At 50.3% G+C, this 20,000-nt stretch overlaps 1 protein-coding gene across 6 annotated transcripts in view; it reads right to left on the bottom strand.

The window, feature by feature from the left end:
* The window catches only part of sh2d3cb (SH2 domain containing 3Cb), a 38,914-nt gene that overhangs the window by 2,595 nt on the left and 16,319 nt on the right, over positions 1 to 20,000 (bottom strand). For 4 of the 6 annotated variants that reach the window (XM_055161845.1, XM_055161846.1, XM_055161847.1 and 1 more), the window contains exons 3-9: positions 19,910 to 20,000; positions 17,628 to 17,658; positions 14,414 to 14,563; positions 12,323 to 12,372; positions 9,518 to 10,190; positions 1,612 to 1,727; positions 106 to 277 (exon numbers count right to left, since the gene is read on the bottom strand). The exon at positions 19,910 to 20,000 is cut by the window's right edge and continues 179 nt beyond it. In XM_055161845.1, the coding sequence (XP_055017820.1) occupies positions 106 to 277; positions 1,612 to 1,727; positions 9,518 to 10,190; positions 12,323 to 12,372; positions 14,414 to 14,563; positions 17,628 to 17,658; positions 19,910 to 20,000 (1,283 nt within the window). Of the gene's footprint in view, positions 278 to 1,611; positions 1,728 to 9,517; positions 10,191 to 12,322; positions 12,373 to 14,413; positions 14,564 to 17,627; positions 17,659 to 19,909 lie in introns of all 6 variants that reach the window. The other 2 variants (XM_055161844.1, XM_055161843.1) reach the window with 1 other exon arrangement.

The raw sequence follows: 20,000 nt of genomic DNA, 5'->3' as shown, positions 1-20,000 counted from the left end.
TGATCTTTGACCTGAGTGTTTCTGACCTTTGACCTGAATGTTTCTGACCTGTGACCTGAGTGTTTCTGAGCTGTGACCTGTGACCTGAGTTGCTGAGTTGCTGACCTGAGGCAGCTGCAGCGCTCTCATCACGGCTCCAAACCCGAACATGTTTCCCACGGAGCTGCGGAGCTCTGAGGCCGTGAGGATGAACCTGTTCACCAGAGACGCCCGCTCCTCCAGCGACCCGGTGCAGCCCAGGACCTGCACCGCCAGAGCCAGGGCCAGGGTCTCCAACCTGAGGACGAGAACCGGGACAAGAACCAGGGTTAGACCAGGAGAAGAATCGGGGTTAGTCCAAGAGAAGAACCAGATTTAGACCAGGAGAAGGACCAGGAGAAGGACCAGAGTCAGACACTTTCACTCCATTTTAGTCCTGAGTTTCTTTTGTTATTTTGATGGAACAAGATATTTAGAGATGTTTTTCTGGAGCATCTAAACTAAACTAAACTAAACCAGGTCTAAACCAGGTCTAAACCAGGTCTAAACCAGGACTAAACCAGGACTAAACCAGGACTAAACCAGGTCTAAACCAGGTCTAAACCAGGTCTAAACCAGGACTAAACCAGGTCTAAACCAGGTCTAAACCAGGACTAAACCAGGACTAAACCAGGTCTAAACCAGGACTAAACCAGGTCTAAAACCAGGACTAAACCAGGACTAAACCAGGACTAAACCAGGTCTAAACCAGGTCTAAACCAGGACTAAACCAGGTCTAAACCAGGTCTAAACCAGGTCTAAACCAGGTCTAAACCAGGACTAAACCAGGTCTAAACCAGGACTAAACCAGGTCTAAACCAGGTCTAAAACCAGGTCTAAACCAGGACTAAACCAGGTCTAAACCAGGTCTAAACCAGGACTGAACCAGGACTAAACCAGGTCTAAACCAGGACTAAACCAGGACTAAACCAGGACTAAACCAGGTCTAAACCAGGACTAAACCAGGACTAAACCAAAACTAAACCAGGACTAAACCAGAACTAAACCAGGTCTAAACCAGGACTAAACCAGGTCTAAACCAGGTCTAAACCAGGACTAAACCAGGTCTAAACCAGGACTAAACAAGGACTAAACCAAAACTAAACCAGGACTAAACCAGAACTAAACCAGGTCTAAACCAGGACTAAACCTAAACCAGGTCTAAACCAGGACTAAACCAGGACTAAACCAGGTCTAAACCAGGACTAAACCAGGTCTAAACCAGGTCTAAACCAGGACTAAACCAGGACTAAACCAGGTCTAAACCAGGACTAAACCAGGACTAAACCAGGAAACTAAACCAGGTCTAAACCAGGTAAACCAGGTCTAACCAGGACTAAAGGACTAAACCAGGTCTAAACCAGGACTAAACCAGGACTAAACCAGGACTAAACTAAACAGGTCTAAACCAGGACTAAACCAGGACTAAACCAGGAAACTAAAACCAGGACTAAACCAGGTCTAAACCAGGACTAAACCAGGACTAAACCAGGTCTAAACCAGGTCTAAACCAGGACTAAACCAGGACTAAACCAGGACTAAACCAGGACTAAACCAGGACTAAACCAGGTCTAAACCCGCCCTGGGACCCACCTCTCGAGCAGGTCCAGTCTGAGTTGTCGTCCGTGGGGCAGAGTGAGAAGCTCCACTCCAGACTGAGCTCCCATGATCCTCTGCTGCTGTGGACTCACCTGCACGATCCGCCCCACCTGCCCACACAGAGAGAACATGCAAACTTTACACAGACACAGAGAGAACATGCAAACTTTACACAGACACAGAGAGAACATGCAAACTTTACACAGACACAGAGAGAACATGCAAACTTTACACAGACACAGAGAGAACATGCAAACTTTACACAGACACAGAGAGAACATGCAAACTTTACACAGACACAGGGAGAACATGCAAACTTTACACAGACACAGAGAGAACATGCAAACTTTACACAGACACAGAGAGAACATGCAAACTTTACACAGACACAGAGAGAACATGCAAACTTTACACAGACACAGAGAGAACATGCAAACTTTACACAGACACAGAGAGAACATGCAAACTTTACACAGACACAGAGTGAACATGCAAACTTTACACAGACACAGAGAGAACATGCAAACTTTACACAGACACAGAGAGAACATGCAAACTTTACACAGACACAGAGAGAACATGCAAACTTTACACAGACACAGAGAGAACATGCAAACTTTACACAGACACAGAGAGAACATGCAAACTTTACACAGACACAGAGAGAACATGCAAACTTTACACAGACACAGAGAAACATGCAAACTTTACACAGACACAGAGAGAACATGCAAAACTTTACACAGACACAGAGAGAACATGAAACACAAGAGACACAGAGAGAACATGCAAACTTTACACAGACACAGAGAGAACATGCAAACTTTACACAGACACAGAGAGAACATGCAAACTTTACACAGACACAGAGAGAACATGCAAACTTTACACAGACACAGAGAGAACATGCAAACTCTCTGGAGCTTTTAAGGGCCGTTCACACCAAAGCGTCAAAACAAACAGGATAAAAATACTTGACGCGTCCGTTGCCCTGGAAACAAGAGCTCGGTCCAGATCTTTTCCCGAAACAATGTGAGACCAGACTGAGACTTGAGTGTTTTTATCACATAAAACATCAGTGGAGGAAATCGACTCAACGACTGGAGCCAGTTTATATTTATACTCCACTAATGACACTGGACCAGTCCCGGTCTAATCTCGGTCTAGTCTCCGTCTAGTCTCGGTCTACTCCCGGTCTAGTCTTGGTCTAATACTCATCTAGTCCCGGTCTAATCTTGGTCTAGTCCCGGACTATTCAGGGTCTAGTCCTTGTTTAGTCCCGGTCTAGTCCTGGTTTGGTCCTGGTCTAGTCTCCGTCTAGTCTCGGTCTACTCCTGGTCTAGTCCTGGTCTGGTCCTGGTTTGGTCCTGGTCTAGTCCTGGTTTGGTCCTGGTCTAGTCTTCGTCTAGTCTCGGTCTACTCCCGGTCTAGTCCTGGTCTGGTCCTGGTCTGGTCCTGGTGTAGTCCTGGTCTAGTCCTGGTCTGGTCCTGGTGATCGTCTCGGTGTTTGTGGTGTATATATTTATGTTCCGTTCATGTTTGTGGTTCTGGTTCTGGGGTTTTTCTTCCTGATAATAACGTCGCTGTGTCTCTGGATACTCGTCCCTGATTGGTCGACGCGGCGCGTCTGAGGTGAAAAGTTCAGCATTTTCAACTTCTTTTTTTTTCAACGCCAAAACGCTCAAGACGCACCACGTTGACGCCAGATTCACGCTGCACTGACGCTGAAGATGCGCCACAAAAACGCAGGACGACCCAGTCTCGTGTCCACATGGACTTTACATAGAAACTGGACACTTTGACGCTCTGGTGTGAACGAACCTTTAGTCGTGTTCTAATGTCATTTCTAATGTCACAAACCGACCTGGAGACAAACTGAAAACACTGAGGCCCTGTTCACACTAGTGTGTATGTGAGTGGTGTTGTTGTGTGTACAGTGTTTGTTCACATTAATCCAGTGGAAAATGTCTCCAGAGTCTGAAGGATCTGGTGCCTCCAGCTCCACGAGGTCATGTTGGTCCAGATGTGACGGGGACTGTGTGAAAACACTGATCCTCTGATGTGTGTCTGTCACCTCCAACTCATTCACCACAAAACACTAAGACACACAATATGTGTCCAGTCACATAAAGTGTGTCTGTGTGCACCACCTGCACACGTGTAATGTGTGAAAAGTTTCACATGAACCAACAACACGACACAAACACAGAACAGACTGAACATCAGCAGAACATCCCTCTGTCACACAGAGAGAACACCCCTCTGTCACAGAGAGAACACCCCTCTGACACACAGAGAGAACACCCCTCTGACACACAGAGAGAACACCCCTCTGTCACACAGAGAGAACACCCCTCTGACACAGAGAGAACACCCCTCTGACACAGAGAGAACACCCCTCTGTCACAGAGAGAACACCCCTCTGACACAGAGAGAACACCCCTCTGTCACAGAGAGAACACCCCTCTGACACAGAGAGAACACCCCTCTGACACACAGAGAGAACACCCCTCTGTCACAGAGAGAACACCCCTCTGACACACAGAGAGAACACCCCTCTGTCACACAGAGAGAACACCCCTCTGTCACAGAGAGAACACCCTCTGTCACAGAGAGAACACCCCTCTGACACAGAGAGAACACCCCTCTGTCACACAGAGAGAACACCCCTCTGTCACAGAGAGAACACACCCCTCTGTCACAGAGAGAACACCCCTCTGTCACAGAGAGAACACCCCTCTGTCACAGAGAGAAACACCCCTCTGACACAGAGAGAAACACCCCTCTGTCACACAGAGAGAACACCCTCTGTCACAGAGAGAACACCCCTCTGACACACAGAGAGAACACCCCTCTGACACAGAGAGAGAACACCCCTCTGTCACAGAGAGAACACCCCTCTGTCACAGAGAGAACACCCCTCTGTCACACAGAGAGAACACCCCTCTGTCACAGAGAGAACACCCCTCTGTCACACAGAGAGAACACCCCTCTGTCACAGAGAGAACACCCCTCTGTCACACAGAGAGAACACCCCTCTGTCACAGAGAGAACACCCCTCTGTCACACAGAGAGAACACCCCTCTGTCACAGAGAGAAACACCCCTCTGTCACACAGAGAGAACACCCCTCTGACACAGAGGAGAACACCCCTCTGTCACAGAGAGAACACCCTCTGTCACAGAGAGAACACCCCTCTGTCACAGAGAGAAACACCCCTCTGTCACACAGAGAGAAACACCCCTCTGTCACACAGAGAGAACACCCCTCTGACACACACAGAGAGAACACCCCTCTGTCACAGAGAGAACACCCCTCTGTCACAGAGAACACCCCTCTGTCACAGAGAGAACACCCCTCTGTCACACAGAGAGAACACCCCTCTGTCACAGAGAGAACACCCCTCTGTCACACAGAGAGAACACCCCTCTGTCACAGAGAGAACACCCCTCTGACACAGAGAGAACACCCCTCTGTCACAGAGAGAACACCCCTCTGTCACACAGAGAGAACACCCCTCTGACACAGAGAGAACACCCCTCTGTCACAGAGAGAACACCCCTCTGACACACAGAGAGAGAACACCCCTCTGTCACAGAGAGAGAGAACACCCCTCTGTCACAGAGAGAGAACACCCCTCTGTCACACAGAGAGAACACCCCTCTGACACACAGAGAGAGAACACCCCTCTGTCACAGAGAGAACACCCCTCTGACACAGAGAGAACACCCCTCTGACACAGAGAGAACACCCTCTGACACACAGAGAGAACACCCCTCTGTCACAGAGAGAACACCCCTCTGTCACACAGAGAGAACACCCCTCTGTCACAGAGAGAACACCCCCTCTGTCACAGAGAAGAACACCCCTCTGTCACAGAGAGAACACCCCTCTGACACAGAGAGAACACCCTCTGTCACAGAGAGAACACCCCTCTGTCACACAGAGAGAACACCCCTCTGACACAGAGAGAGAACACCCCTCTGACACACAGAGAGAACACCCCTCTGACACAGAGAGAAACACCCCTCTGACACACAGAGAGAAACACCCCTCTGTCACAGAGAGAACACCCCTCTGTCACACAGAGAGAACACCCCTCTGTCACAGAGAGAACACCCCTCTGTCACAGAGAGAACACCCCTCTGTCACAGAGAGAACACCCCTCTGACACAGAGAGAACACCCCTCTGACACAGAGAGAACACCCCTCTGTCACAGAGAGAACACCCCTCTGACACACAGAGAGAACACCCCTCTGTCACAGAGAGAACACCCCTCTGTCACACAGAGAGAACACCCCTCTGTCACACAGAGAGAACACCCCTCTGTCACAGAGAGAGAACACCCCTCTGTCACAGAGAGAACACCCCTCTGTCACAGAGAGAAACACCCCTCTGTCACACAGAGAGAACACCCCTCTGACACACAGAGAGAACACCCCTCTGTCACAGAGAGAACACCCCTCTGTCACAGAGAGAACACCCCTCTGTCACAGAGAGAACACCCCTCTGTCACAGAGAGAGAACACCCCTCTGACACACAGAGAGAACACCCCTCTGACACAGAGAGAGAACACCCCTCTGTCACAGAGAGAACACCCCTCTGTCACACAGAGAGAACACCCCTCTGTCACAGAGAGAACACCCCTCTGTCACAGAGAGAGAACACCCCTCTGTCACAGAGAGAACACCCCTCTGACACACAGAGAGAACACCCCTCTGACACACAGAGAGAACACCCCTCTGTCACACAGAGAGAACACCCCTCTGTCACAGAGAGAACACCCCTCTGTCACAGAGAGAACACCCCTCTGACACAGAGAGAACACCCCTCTGACACAGAGAGAACACCCCTCTGACAGAGAGAACACCCCTCTGACACAGAGAGAGAACACCCCTCTGACACAGAGAGAGAACACCCCTCTGTCACAGAGAGAACACCCCTCTGACACAGAGAGAACACCCCTCTGACACAGAGAGAAACACCCCTCTGACACACAGAGAGAACACCCTCTGACACAGAGAGAAACACCCCTCTGTCACAGAAGAGACACCCCTCTGACACAGGGAGAACACCCCTCTGTCACAGAGAGAGAACACCCCTCTGTCACACAGAGAGAACACCCCTCTGTCACAGAGAGAACACCCTCTGTCACAGGAGAGAACACCCCTCTGTCACACAGAGAGAACACCCCTCTGACACAGAGAGAACACCCCTCTGACACACAGAGAGAACACCCCTCTGACACAGAGAGAACACCCCTCTGTCACACAGAGAGAACACCCCTCTGTCACAGAGAGAACACCCCTCTGTCACACAGAGAGAACACCCCTCTGTCACAGAGAGAACACCCCTCTGTCACAGAGAGAACACCCCTCTGTCACAGAGAGAACACCCCTCTGACACAGAGAGAACACCCCTCTGACACAGAGAGAGAACACCCCTCTGACACACAGAGAGAACACCCCTCTGTCACAGAGAGAGAACACCCCTCTGACACACAGAGAGAACACCCCTCTGACACAGAGAGAACACCCCTCTGTCACACAGAGAGAACACCCCTCTGTCACAGAGAGAACACCCCTCTGTCACAGAGAGAGAACACCCCTCTGTCACAGAGAGAGAACACCCCTCTGTCACAGAGAGAGAACACCCCCTCTGTCACAGAGAGAACACCCCTCTGACACACAGAGAGAACACCCCTCTGTCACAGAGAGAACACCCCTCTGTCACAGAGAGAGAACACCCCTCTGTCACACAGAGAGAACACCCCTCTGTCACAGAGAGAACACCCCTCTGACACACAGAGAGAACACCCCTCTGACACAGAGAGAGAACACCCCTCTGTCACAGAGAGAACACCCCTCTGTCACACAGAGAGAACACCCCTCTGTCACAGAGAGAACACCCCTCTGACACAGAGAGAACACCCCTCTGTCACAGAGAGAACACACCCCTCTGACACACAGAGAGAACACCCCTCTGACACAGAGAGAACACCCCTCTGTCACACAGAGAGAACACCCCTCTGTCACACACAGAGAGAAACACCCCTCTGTCACAGAGAGAGAACACCCCTCTGTCACAGAGAGAACACCCCTCTGTCACAGAGAGAGAACACCCTCTGACACAGAGAGAGAACACCCCTCTGACACACAGAGAGAACACCCCTCTGTCACACAGAGAGAACACCCTCTGTCACAGAGAGAACACCCCTCTGTCACACAGAGAGAACACCCCTCTGACACAGAGAGAACACCCCTCTGACACAGAGAGAACACCCCTCTGTCACAGAGAGAACACCCCTCTGACACAGAGAGAACACCCCTCTGACACAGAGAGAACACCCCTCTGACACAGAGAGAGAACACCCCTCTGTCACACAGAGAGAACACCCCTCTGACACAGAGAGAACACCCCTCTGACACAGAGAGAACACCCCTCTGTCACACAGAGAGAACACCCCTCTGTCACAGAGAGAACACCCCTCTGACACACAGAGAGAACACCCCTCTGACACAGGAAGAACACCCCTCTGTCACACAGAGAGAAACACCCCTCTGACACACAGAGAGAACACCCCTCTGACACACAGAGAGAACACCCCTCTGTCACAGAGAGAACACCCCTCTGACACAGAGAGAACACCCCTCTGTCACACAGAGAGAACACCCCTCTGACACACAGAGAGAGAACACCCCTCTGACACACAGAGAGAACACCCCTCTGACACACAGAGAGAACACCCCCTCTGTCACAGAGAGAACACCCCTCTGACACAGAGAGAACACCCCTCTGACACAGAGAGAACACCCCTCTGACACACAGAGAGAACACCCCTCTGTCACAGAGAGAACACCCCTCTGACACAGAGAGAACACCCCTCTGTCACAGAGAGAACACCCCTCTGACACAGAGAGAACACCCCTCTGACACAGAGAGAGAACACCCCTCTGACACACAGAGAGAACACCCCTCTGTCACAGAGAGAACACCCCTCTGTCACAGAGAGAACACCCCTCTGACACAGAGAGAACACCCCTCTGTCACAGAGAGAGAACACCCCCTCTGTCACACAGAGAGAAACACCCCTCTGTCACAGGAGAGAAACACCCCTCTGACACAGAGAGAACACCCCTCTGACACACAGAGAGAACACCCCTCTGACACACAGGAGAGAACACCCCTCTGTCACAGAGAGAACACCCCTCTGACACAGAGAGAACACCCCTCTGACACAGAGAGAACACCCCTCTGTCACAGGGAGAACACTCATATGAGTCACTGTGTCCTTTAGTCCAACACAAACTGAACCACATCAGACACAAGAAACAGTTTTTTTCACACACATTAGTTTATGTAAATGAGTCATGTGATTTAACGTTTAGTTTCTGTAAAACTTAAATGTGCTGAGTCGTGTGTAGAGGGAAAACTGACGGACACAGAAACGACGTGTCTGGACGCAGATCAGTTTCTGATTTGGTGATACACGGATTCGTTTCAGTGTAAACGGGGTCTTTGTTCCACCTCATGATGTCATCATGCGGTGATACAGGAAGTGCTCCACTGTGTTTTTAAACTCCACACATCTTCACTAGAATCGTTTGGATTATTTCAGTCTCAGAGTTTCAATCTCAACTGAACTAAAGGGAAAAGGAGCTGAGAACGAGATGACATCACAAGGTGGAAGAGAGCGTTTTGTGTTTGAGAGAAGAACTCAGAACTCCAGAGCGTCTGGTGTTTGCGTCGGTTTCGTGTTTGCGTCGGTTCGTCGTGTTTTGCGTCGTTTCGTGTTGCGTCTCGTGTTTGCGTCGGTTTCGTGTTTGCGTCGGTCTCGTGTTTGCGTCGGTTTCGTGTTTGCGTCGGTCTCGTGTTTGCGTCCGTCTGGAGCGTCTCACCTCGCAGTCGGCCTTGGTGATGTGCAGAGCGGCCGTCTTGGGGTGGACCTGGGCCAGGATGTGTTTGACCCTCCGCAGGACGTCGGCTTCCAGAGGGCGGTTCTCCGGGGACATCAGCGCCGACCGGTACGACAGCGGCCGGAAACAGGACGTGGACTCGACCCGGGGGCTGAAGCGGGACGTGGACTCGGACGCGCCGGGGACGTTTTTAGCCTTCAGCTTCTCGGAGCTCCGGTCCTCGACGCGCAGACGCTCCACGTAGCTCTGAGGCACCAGCTCAGTGTAGCCGCTCGAGTCCTGGTCCGAGTCCTGGTCCTGGTCCAAAACTCGGTCTGGATTCTGTTTTGAGTCCTCACGCAGATACTGCTTTAAGTCCTGGTTTGATTCTTGGTCTTGGTGTTTGTCCTTAAACCGGTTTAAATCCTGTAGGTCCAGAGGTTTGTCCATGTTCTGTTCTGGATCCTGGTTCAGGTCCTGGTTTAGGTCCTGGTTCAGGTCCTGGTTCAGGTCTTGGGTTGAGTCCTGGGTTGGTGAGATGATCAGTTGGTTGGGCTCGTTTGTCGGGGGCGGGGACAGGTGCTCGGACCTGCCACAGTCCGGCTCTGAGACTTTAAGCTCCTCAGATCTGAGACGAGACTCTGGGGACTCGTCCGTCTCCGAGGGAAGAGTCGATCTGTGGAAAAACAGAAACACACAAAGGTTTTATTCAAATACGACTCAAAAAATACAAAATTTCTCTCTTTTAACTTTTTCTGTCTCAAAGTTTGACTCTTTCACAGAATTTATTCCTAAAAACAAACATGAAAACAAAGAGATTTCATCAGAATCATCAAAGTTACTCATTTGAATTGTGCAGTAAAAGGAGCTGTTCACTTGGAAACTGTCAACTGATGACATCACAAGGTGGAGCAGAGCGTTTGGAGCTTTGGAAAAGTAACAGACTCAGAACAGGGTCAGTCCAGATGAAATCAGCCGCCCCCCCCAGATTTCGTGCTACTATTTTCTCTTTTTTCTACTTCCGGGGGCAAAGCAAAATGTCACACAACTGAAAAAGCAAAAATATTCACAAATAAAATACAAAAAACAGTAACTGCAATATTCTGACACAATCTCAATACTTGAACAAATAAAATAATAACCTTCTCACTTATTATCATAAAAACAAATATACTGATATTATCGTCAGTTACAGTTACTATTGTGCAGTACAAGTAAATATGAATAATTAGTCATTGGTAATTGACTCAGACTCTCACTGTGTAACATCCACGAGTCAAACAACTGGAAGAAAAACCTGACACAGACCCGCGCACACAGACCCGCGCACACAGACCCGCGCACACAGACCCGCGCACACAGACCCGCGCACACAGACCCGCGCACACAGACCCGCTCACACAGACCCGCTCACACAGACCCGCGCACACAGACCCGCGCACACAGACCCGCGCACACAGACCCGCGCACATGTCACCAAACACAACACACAGTCCTGACGTGTGCACAGGCGACCGGGACCACACGTACACACACGTACACACACGTACACACACGTACACACACGTACACACACGTACACACACGTACACACACGTACACACACGTACACACACGTTACACACACTTACACACACGTACACACACGTACACACACGTACACACACGTACACACACGTACACACACGTACACACACACACACGTACACACACGTACACACACTTACACACACGTACACACACGTACACACACGTACACACACGTACACACACGTACACACACGTACACACACGTACACACACGTACACACACGTACACACACGTACACACACGTACACACACTTACACACACTTACACACACGTACACACACGTACACACACGTACACACACGTACACACACGTACACACACGTACACACACTTACATCCCTAATTATTCTTTTGTTGTAAATGATATTTTGATCATTTCCGCTCATCTGACGACAACAAAACTCCACAAAACCAGTGAAGAGAAACGACGTGAGGCTGAAGTCTGGATCAGTGTGAAGGAACTCGCTGACAGAACCGTGTCAAGTGTTTAAAGACCTGGACCAAGACCTGGACCAAGACCTGGACCAAGACCTGGACCGGACCTGGACCGGACCTGGACCAAGACCTGGACCAGACCTGGACCAGACCTGGACCAAGACCTGGACCAAGACCTGGACCTGGACCGGACCAAGACCTGGACCGGACCTGGACCAGGACCTGGACCTGGACCAGGACCTGGACCGGACCTGGACCAAGACCTGGACCGGACCTGGACCAAGACCTGGACCAGACCTGGACCAAGACCTGGACCAGACCTGGACCAGACCTGGACCAGACCTGGACCAAGACCTGGACCAAGACCTGGACCAAGACCTGGACCAGACCTGGACCAGACCTGGACCAAGACCTGGACCAGACCTGGACCAGACCTGGACCAGACCTGGACCAGACCTGGACCAGACCTGGACCAGACCTGGACCAGACCTGGACCAGACCTGGACCAAGTGGACCAAGACCTGGACCAAGACCTGGACCAGACCTGGACCAAGACCTGGACCAGACCTGGACCAAGACCTGGACCAGACCTGGACCAAGACCTGGACCAAGACCTGGACCAGACCTGGACCAGACCTGGACCAAGACCTGGACCAAGACCTGGACCAGACCTGGACCAGACCTGGACCAGACCTGGACCAGACCTGTGTGGTGGAATAAGAGACACATTCGCCTCCAGGATTCTTTTTTTTTCTACAAATTAAAGTCGTTTGACTCTCACCTGTGAGACCTGCTCTGCTCTTCTGCCCGCAGGAGGCGCTCTTCTGCACCCTGCACACAAACAACACAAACACACGACACATGTCACTCATATGGACCAATCTATGTCTCCCTCTAGTGGGCAAACTCAAAAATGACACTTTTAAAATCTCCCTGATTTTTTTTTGTTATAAACTAAACTAAAAAGAATAAGTTTATTATAAAAACATCACAGCTCCAGAGTTTTTCCTCTCGGATCTTCTACATCCAGACCGAGACCGGACCAGACCTGGACCAGACCTGGACCAGACCTGGACCGAGACCTGGACCGAGACCGGGACCGAGACCTGGACCGAGACCTGGACCAGACCTGGACCAGACCTGGACCAGACCTGGACCGAGACCTGGACCGAGACCTGGACCAGACCTGGACCGAGACCTGGACCAGACCTGGACCAGACCGGGACCAGACCTGGACGAGACGGAGACCTGGACCAGACCTGGACCAGACCTGGACCGAGACCTGGACCAGACCTGGACCGAGACCTGGACCAGACCTGGACCAGACCTGGACCTGGACCGAGACCTGGACCGAGACCGGACCAGACCTGGACCGAGACCTGGACCAGACCTGGACCAGACCTGGACCGAGACCTGGACCGAGACCGGGACCGACCGAGACCTGGACGAGACCTGGACCAGACCTGGACCAGACCTGGACCGAGACCTGGACCGAGACCGGGACCAGACCGGGACCAGACCGGGACTGAAAACGGTTCAGTCCATTATCCGTTTTTTTCCATTTTTCATTTAAACACAAAATCGAAAACTGAAAAAATGAATCTTTATGTTTTTTTTTCATTTTGGTTTTGGAGACAAATAATGAAAAAAAAAAAGGTTGTTCTTTTTCTTATTTTTGTTTTTATTTTGAAAAACGAATGATCGAACGACACACAGATTAAAGTTGTGTTGACGTCTGGTGCTGTTTTGTTGCTCTTGTGTTTTGTCTTCAGGTGTTTGATTCAATTTCTCAAATTAAATGAGGCATTTTTCTTTCGCCTCTCGACACTTTGGCACAACGTCCCTGAAACTGAAAAACTGAAAACTGCTGACGACCACATGATGGAGCGATTTATCTATACTTATGTCAAGTCGTGCAAATGAACAAACAAACGAACAAACAAACGAACGACCGAATGAACAAACGAACGAACGAACGACTGAACGAAAAAAACGACCGAACGAACGACTGAACGAACAAACAAATGAACGACCGAACGAAAAAAATGACCGAACGAACGACCAAACGAATGAACGAATGACCGAACGAACGAATAAATAAACGAACGACCGACTGAATGACCGAACAAACAAATGAAGGACCAAACGAACAACGGAATGAATGAACAAATGACCAAACGAACGACCAAACGAACGACCGAACGAATGAAGGAACGAACAAATGCCCGAACGAACGAACGAATGAAGAAACGACCGAACAAACAAACGACCGAACGAACAACCAAACGAATGACTGAACGAACAACTGAACGAACGAACGAACGAGCGATCGAACGACCGAACGACCGAACGAACAAACGAACAAACGACCGAACGAACAACCAAACGAACAACTGAACGACCGAACGACTGAACGAACAACTGAACGACCGAACGAACAAACGATCGAACGACTAAACGAACGAACAAACGAATGACTGAACAAACGAACGAACCAACGACCGAACCAACGACCAAACAATCGACCAAACGAACGAACGACTGGCCTGGTGAGCGTCAGTGATGTTGTGTAGAGTCTGTAACTGTTACATCGGAGCACAGTGTCCACAAATGTTTAACAAGCACAAGTACGAGTTTAAATCAGCTGAGCAACATCACGAGACTCTGAGGAAAACTCTGAAGAAAACTCTGAGGAAAACTCTGAGGAAAACTCTGAGGAAAACTCTGAGGAAAACTCTGAGGAAAACTCTGAGGAAAACTCTGAGGAAAACTGTGACGCAGGAGCAAAACAAACTGACAGGAGGAAAAAAGAAGTGTAGAAGATAAAGACAGAACACACCTGTATCTGTCTTTATCTGACCACAGACTGTACCTGCAGAGGGAGGGGCCCCTGGGAACGCTCCATTCTCCGGTCCAGACCCGGGACCAGACCCGAGACCAGACCCGGGACCAGACCCGGGACCAGACCCGGGACCAGACCCGGGACCAGACCTGGATCTTCACGGAGATTCGTCTTTGAAAACTGCAACAACAACAACAAAAACAAAAAAACAGCGGGTTATAAATCTGTGTTTTTTCTCTGGAGGAAAATGGGTCCTGGTCCGGACTCTCAGATCTGGTTACGATCCTGGACGAGTCTCGGGAGACTTGTTCACATCTGAGCCCGACTGAAGAACAGTTCAGTACAATCAGAGACCAGAGACGAGACACGAGAGACACGGGGGGGACACTGACACTGAGGGGCCCCAGTGTTTTATGGAAGACAAACACTCCTCTCTCCACACACACACACACACACACACAACACACACACACACACACACACACACACACACACACACACACACACACACACACACACACACACACACACACACACACACACACACACACACACACACACACACACACACACACACACACACACACACACACACACACACACACACACACACACACACACACACACACACACACACACACACACACACACACACACACACACACACACACACACACACACACACACACACACAACACACACACACACACACACACACACACAACACACACACACACACACACACACACACACACACACACACACACACACACACACACACACACACACACACACACACACACACACACACACACACACACACACACACACACACACAACACACACACACACACACACACACACACACACACACACACACAACACACACACACACACACACACACACACACACACACACACACACACAACACACACACACACACACACACACACAACACACACACACACACAACACACACACACACACACACACACACACACACACACACACACACACACACACAACACACACACACACACACACACACACACACACACACACACACACAACACACACACACACACACACACACACACACACACACACACACACACACACACACACACACACACACACACACACACACACACACACACACACACACACAACACACACACACACACACACACACACACACACACACACACACACACACACACACACACACACACACACACACACACACACACACACACACACACTCCCTCTCTCTCTTCTTTTCTTCTTTCTCTCACAGACGACACTGGACAGTAAAAGACCTTTATCCCTCCAGTCTCTCTCTCTCTCTCTTCTTCTCTCTCTTTCTCTCTCGTTCTCTCCCACACACACACTCCTTCCTTCACTCTCCCTTCTCTCCTTCTCTCTTCCTTCTCTCTCTCTCAAACACACTCCATTTTCTCTCTCCCTCTCACACATACACTCCCTCTTTCTCTCTTTTCTTTCTCTCTCTCTCTCTCTCTCTCCTTTCTCTCTCTCCCTTCTTCTCTCTCTCCCTTCTTCTCTCTCTCTCTCCTCTCTCTCTCCTTTCTCTCTCTCTCTCTCTCTCTCTCTCTCCTTTCTCTCTCTCTCCTTTCTCTCTTTCTCCCTTCTTCTCTGTCTCCCTTCTCTCTCTCTCACACGCTCCCTCTTTCTCTCTGTCTTTCTCGCTCCTCTTTCCCTTTCCCTCTCTTCTCTCTCTCTCAGAGGACAGTAAAACAGTAAAAGACCTTTGTCCCTCCAGCCTCACTCCTTTCTCTTCTTTCTTTCTCTTTCTCTCTCTCTCTCTCACACACACACTCCCTCTTTCTCTCTTTCTTGCTCCTTTCTCTCTCCCTTTCTTCTTTCTCCTCATTTCTCTCTCCTGCCCTCTTTCTCTCCCTCTCTCTTCTCTGTCAGAGAACAGTAGATCACAGTTGGACAGTGAAACAGCCTCTCTCCTTTCTCTCTCTTTCTCACTCCCTCTCTCTCGTCCTCTTTCACTCTCACACACACACTCCTTCCTTCTCCCTCCCTCTCTTTATTCCTTTCTCTTTCTCTCTCTCTCTCTCTCTTTTTTTCACACACACTCTCTTCTCTGTCAGAGGACAGTAGATCACAGTTGGACAGTGAAACAGTAAAAGACTTTTATCCTCCAGCCTCTCTTCTTTCTCTGAGGGGGGGGGGGGGGGGCACAGGGGGCATCAGGGTGGCACGGGGTGGGGGGGGGGGTGGGGGGGTCTGTGGCACGTGAGGGGGGCGTCTCTCTCTCTCTCTCTCTGTGATGATGTAACGTCTCATAAACAAAACAACAACAGAGACTCCGACCAATCACAGCCTCCGTCTGCCGTCGCCATGGAAACCAGCAACAACACAGGAAGAATTCAGGACCAAGACCAGGACCAAGACCAGACCAAGACCAAGACCAAGACCAGGACCAGGACCAAGACCAGGACCAAGACCAAGACCAGGACCAAGACCAAGACCAGGACCAAGACCAAGACCAAGACCAGGACCAAGACCAGGACCAGACCAGGACCAAGACCAAGACCAAGACCAAGACCAGGACCAAGACCAAGACCAGGACCAGGACCAAAGGACCAAGACCAGAACCAAGACAGAACCAAGACCAGGACCAGGACCAAGACCAGACCAAGACCAAGACCAAGACCAGGACAAGGACCAAGACCGGACCAGACCAAGACCAGGACCAAGACCAGGACCAGGACCAGACCAGACCAAGACCAGGACCAAGACCAGGACCAAGACCAGGACCAGGACCAAGACCAGAACCAAGACCAGACCAAGACCAAGACCAGGACCAAGACCAAGACCAGGACCAGACCAGGAACCAAGACCAGGACCAGACCAAGACCAGGACCAAGACCAGGACCAAGACCAGGACCAGGACCAAGACCAGGACCACCAAGACCAGGACCAAGACCAGGACCAAGACCAGGACCAAGACCAGACCAACCAAGACCAGGACCAAGACCAGACCAGACAGGACCAAGACCAGACAAGACCAGGACCAGACCAAGACCAGGACCAAGACCAGACCAAGACCAGACCAGACCAAGACCAAGACCAGGACCAGGACCAAGACCAGGACCAGATCTGACAGGTCCAGTCCAGAGGAACCAGAACTTTAAAGTCTCTGATGTGATTAAACGTCCAAACTGTAAAACAAACGTCACATTCAAATAACTGAAAATGTTTTTGTCTCACCTTCAAGTCGTCTCCACCGTCCTGCTGCTCCCTGAAACCACAGACTCAGGTCACACTCAGGTCACACTCAGGTCACACTCAGGTCACACTCAGGTCACACTCGCCCTAAACCAGGACTAAACCAGGACTGTTTCTGAGTTCTTCTCTCAGACTGAAAACTCTCTGTTCCACCTCGTGATGTCATGAAATGTTTCAGGTGGAGCAGAACCGTGTCCATGGAGACAAACAGGAGAGAGAGAGAGAGAGAGAGAGAGAGAGAGAGAGAGAGAGAGAGAGAGAGAGAGAGAGAGAGAGAGAGAGAGAGAGAGAGAGAGAGAGAGAGAGAGACGAGAGAGAGAGAGAGAGAGAGAGAGAGAGAGAGAGAGAGAGAGAGAGAGAGAGAGAGAGAGAGAGAGAGAGCGAGAGAGAGAGAGAGAGAGAGCGAGAGAGAGAGAGAGAGAGAGAGAGAGAGAGAGAGAGAGAGAGAGAGAGAGAGAGAGAGAGAGAGAGAGAGAGAGAGAGGCCCTCGTGTCCGTCAGTGTCCACGCGCATCGGAGCGGAACAGTTACGTAACAGAATCCTGAGTCTGAACTCGAGTCCCCCGAGTCCTGCTCCAGGTCACACCTCCTGCTCTTTACCTGCACTTTAACTCATCAGCAAAGTCCGAATAAAGTCAAAGTTTACGCACAGATTCTCTCCGGACACGCGTGGAAAAGTGCACGCGCCTCTGCCGCGCGACACAAACACGAACTTTAAACTTTAAACTTTAAACTTTAAACTTTAAACGGTTTAAGGAGCAGAACTTTTCGGGATCAGAAGTTGAAGCGCGAGAAAAACATAAAAATCCACACTGATCCAAACCCACGCGCCCCGCGCGCGCGGCGGGACAAAGTGTTCAGAACTTTCACCAAACTTTAACGTCACGAAAAAACGCGCTCCGACTTTTACGCACGAGCGCAGTGCGCACAGCTGACCGCGCGTCGCCATAGCAACTGCCGCTCGTGCACGTGACCTCACCTGCCGTTCGCTCGCGCCCGGTTCCGCGGCTGTCACGGGGGCGCGCACACCCCGGTCCCGCGCGTCTGTGCGGGTCTGAGCCGCAGGTTCAGAAGAGCAGAGGTTCTGATGTTCTGATGTTCTGATGTTCTGAATGTTCTGATGTTCTGATTTCTGATTCTGAGGTTCTGATGTTCTGAGGTTCTGATGTTCTGATGTTCTGATGTTCTGATGTTCTGAGGTTCTGAGGTTCTGATGTTCTGATGTTCTGATGTTCTGAGGTTCTGAGGTTCTGATGTTCTGAGGTTCTGATGTTCTGATGTTCTGAGGTTCTGAGGTTCTGAGGTTCTGATGTTCTGAGGTTCTGAGGTTCTGATGTTCTGTTCTGAGTTCTGATTCTGAGGTTCTGATGAGATTCTGAGGTTCTGAACTGATGTTCTGCTGATGATCCTGACTGATCCTCTGTCACAGGCTCAGGAAAAAACTCCTGAAGTGACGTCACTCAGAAGAAGCATTTTTAAAAACTACTTAGAATATTTAGAATATTCTGGGCGCTTGTTGCTTTTGTTTAAATGTATAAATGTGTTCAGGGTTTGGGTTCCCTCACACAGAACCTGAGCAGAACCAGAGGAGAACCACAGTGGAGAACCAAAACCAGAGCAGAACCTGAACCAGAGTCCAGAGTCTGATCCAGAGCAAAAGAAAACCTACAGAGTGAAGGTTCCAGAGAAACACTGCAGGAGCTGTTCCATGATCAAAGTCACTGTGGAACTTAAAGAGTCACTGTGGAACTTTTCAAATGTGGAAACACCAGTTAACAGTCATACCATTACAGCCTTACAGTTCTTGAGCGAGCTTGCCTCTCCACAGATCTGACCTAGAACTTGGTTTGGTGAATTACACAGTGCAGCTTTAACTCCTGTGGCACTTTAAAGGACTTAAAACACCTGGTGACATCAGCAGGTGTGACAGAGTGTTGTGAACCGAGCACAGAGAGACGGGAAACAAAACACCACTGCGGGACATTTCCTCACAGTAGAACAGAGTTAAAGCTCCACTGCGGGACATTTCCTCACAGAAGAACAGAGTTAAAGCTCCACTGCGGGACATTTCCTCACAGTAGAACAGAGTTAAAGCTCCACTGCGGGACATTTCCTCACAGTAGAACAGAGTTAAAGCTCCACTGCGGGACATTTCCTCACAGTAGAACAGAGTTAAAGCTCCACTGCGGGACATTTCCTCACAGTAGAACAGAGTTAAAGCTCCACTGCGGGACATTTCGTGAGTAGAAGAGGTTTGTGTCTGACCTGAGCTGTTGTTCTCTCGTCTCGTTGCCTCTCAGCTCCTTCTTCACCGGCTCCATCAGGACGTAGACGCCCTCACACTCCTCCTCCTCCA

Source organism: Boleophthalmus pectinirostris, unplaced genomic scaffold (assembly GCF_026225935.1).
Source record: "Boleophthalmus pectinirostris isolate CB_2022bp ecotype Guang Dong unplaced genomic scaffold, ASM2622593v1 HiC_scaffold_4, whole genome shotgun sequence".
Lineage (NCBI taxonomy): Eukaryota > Metazoa > Chordata > Actinopteri > Gobiiformes > Gobiidae > Boleophthalmus > Boleophthalmus pectinirostris.
This window is presented reverse-complemented; position numbering and strand designations above follow the sequence as displayed.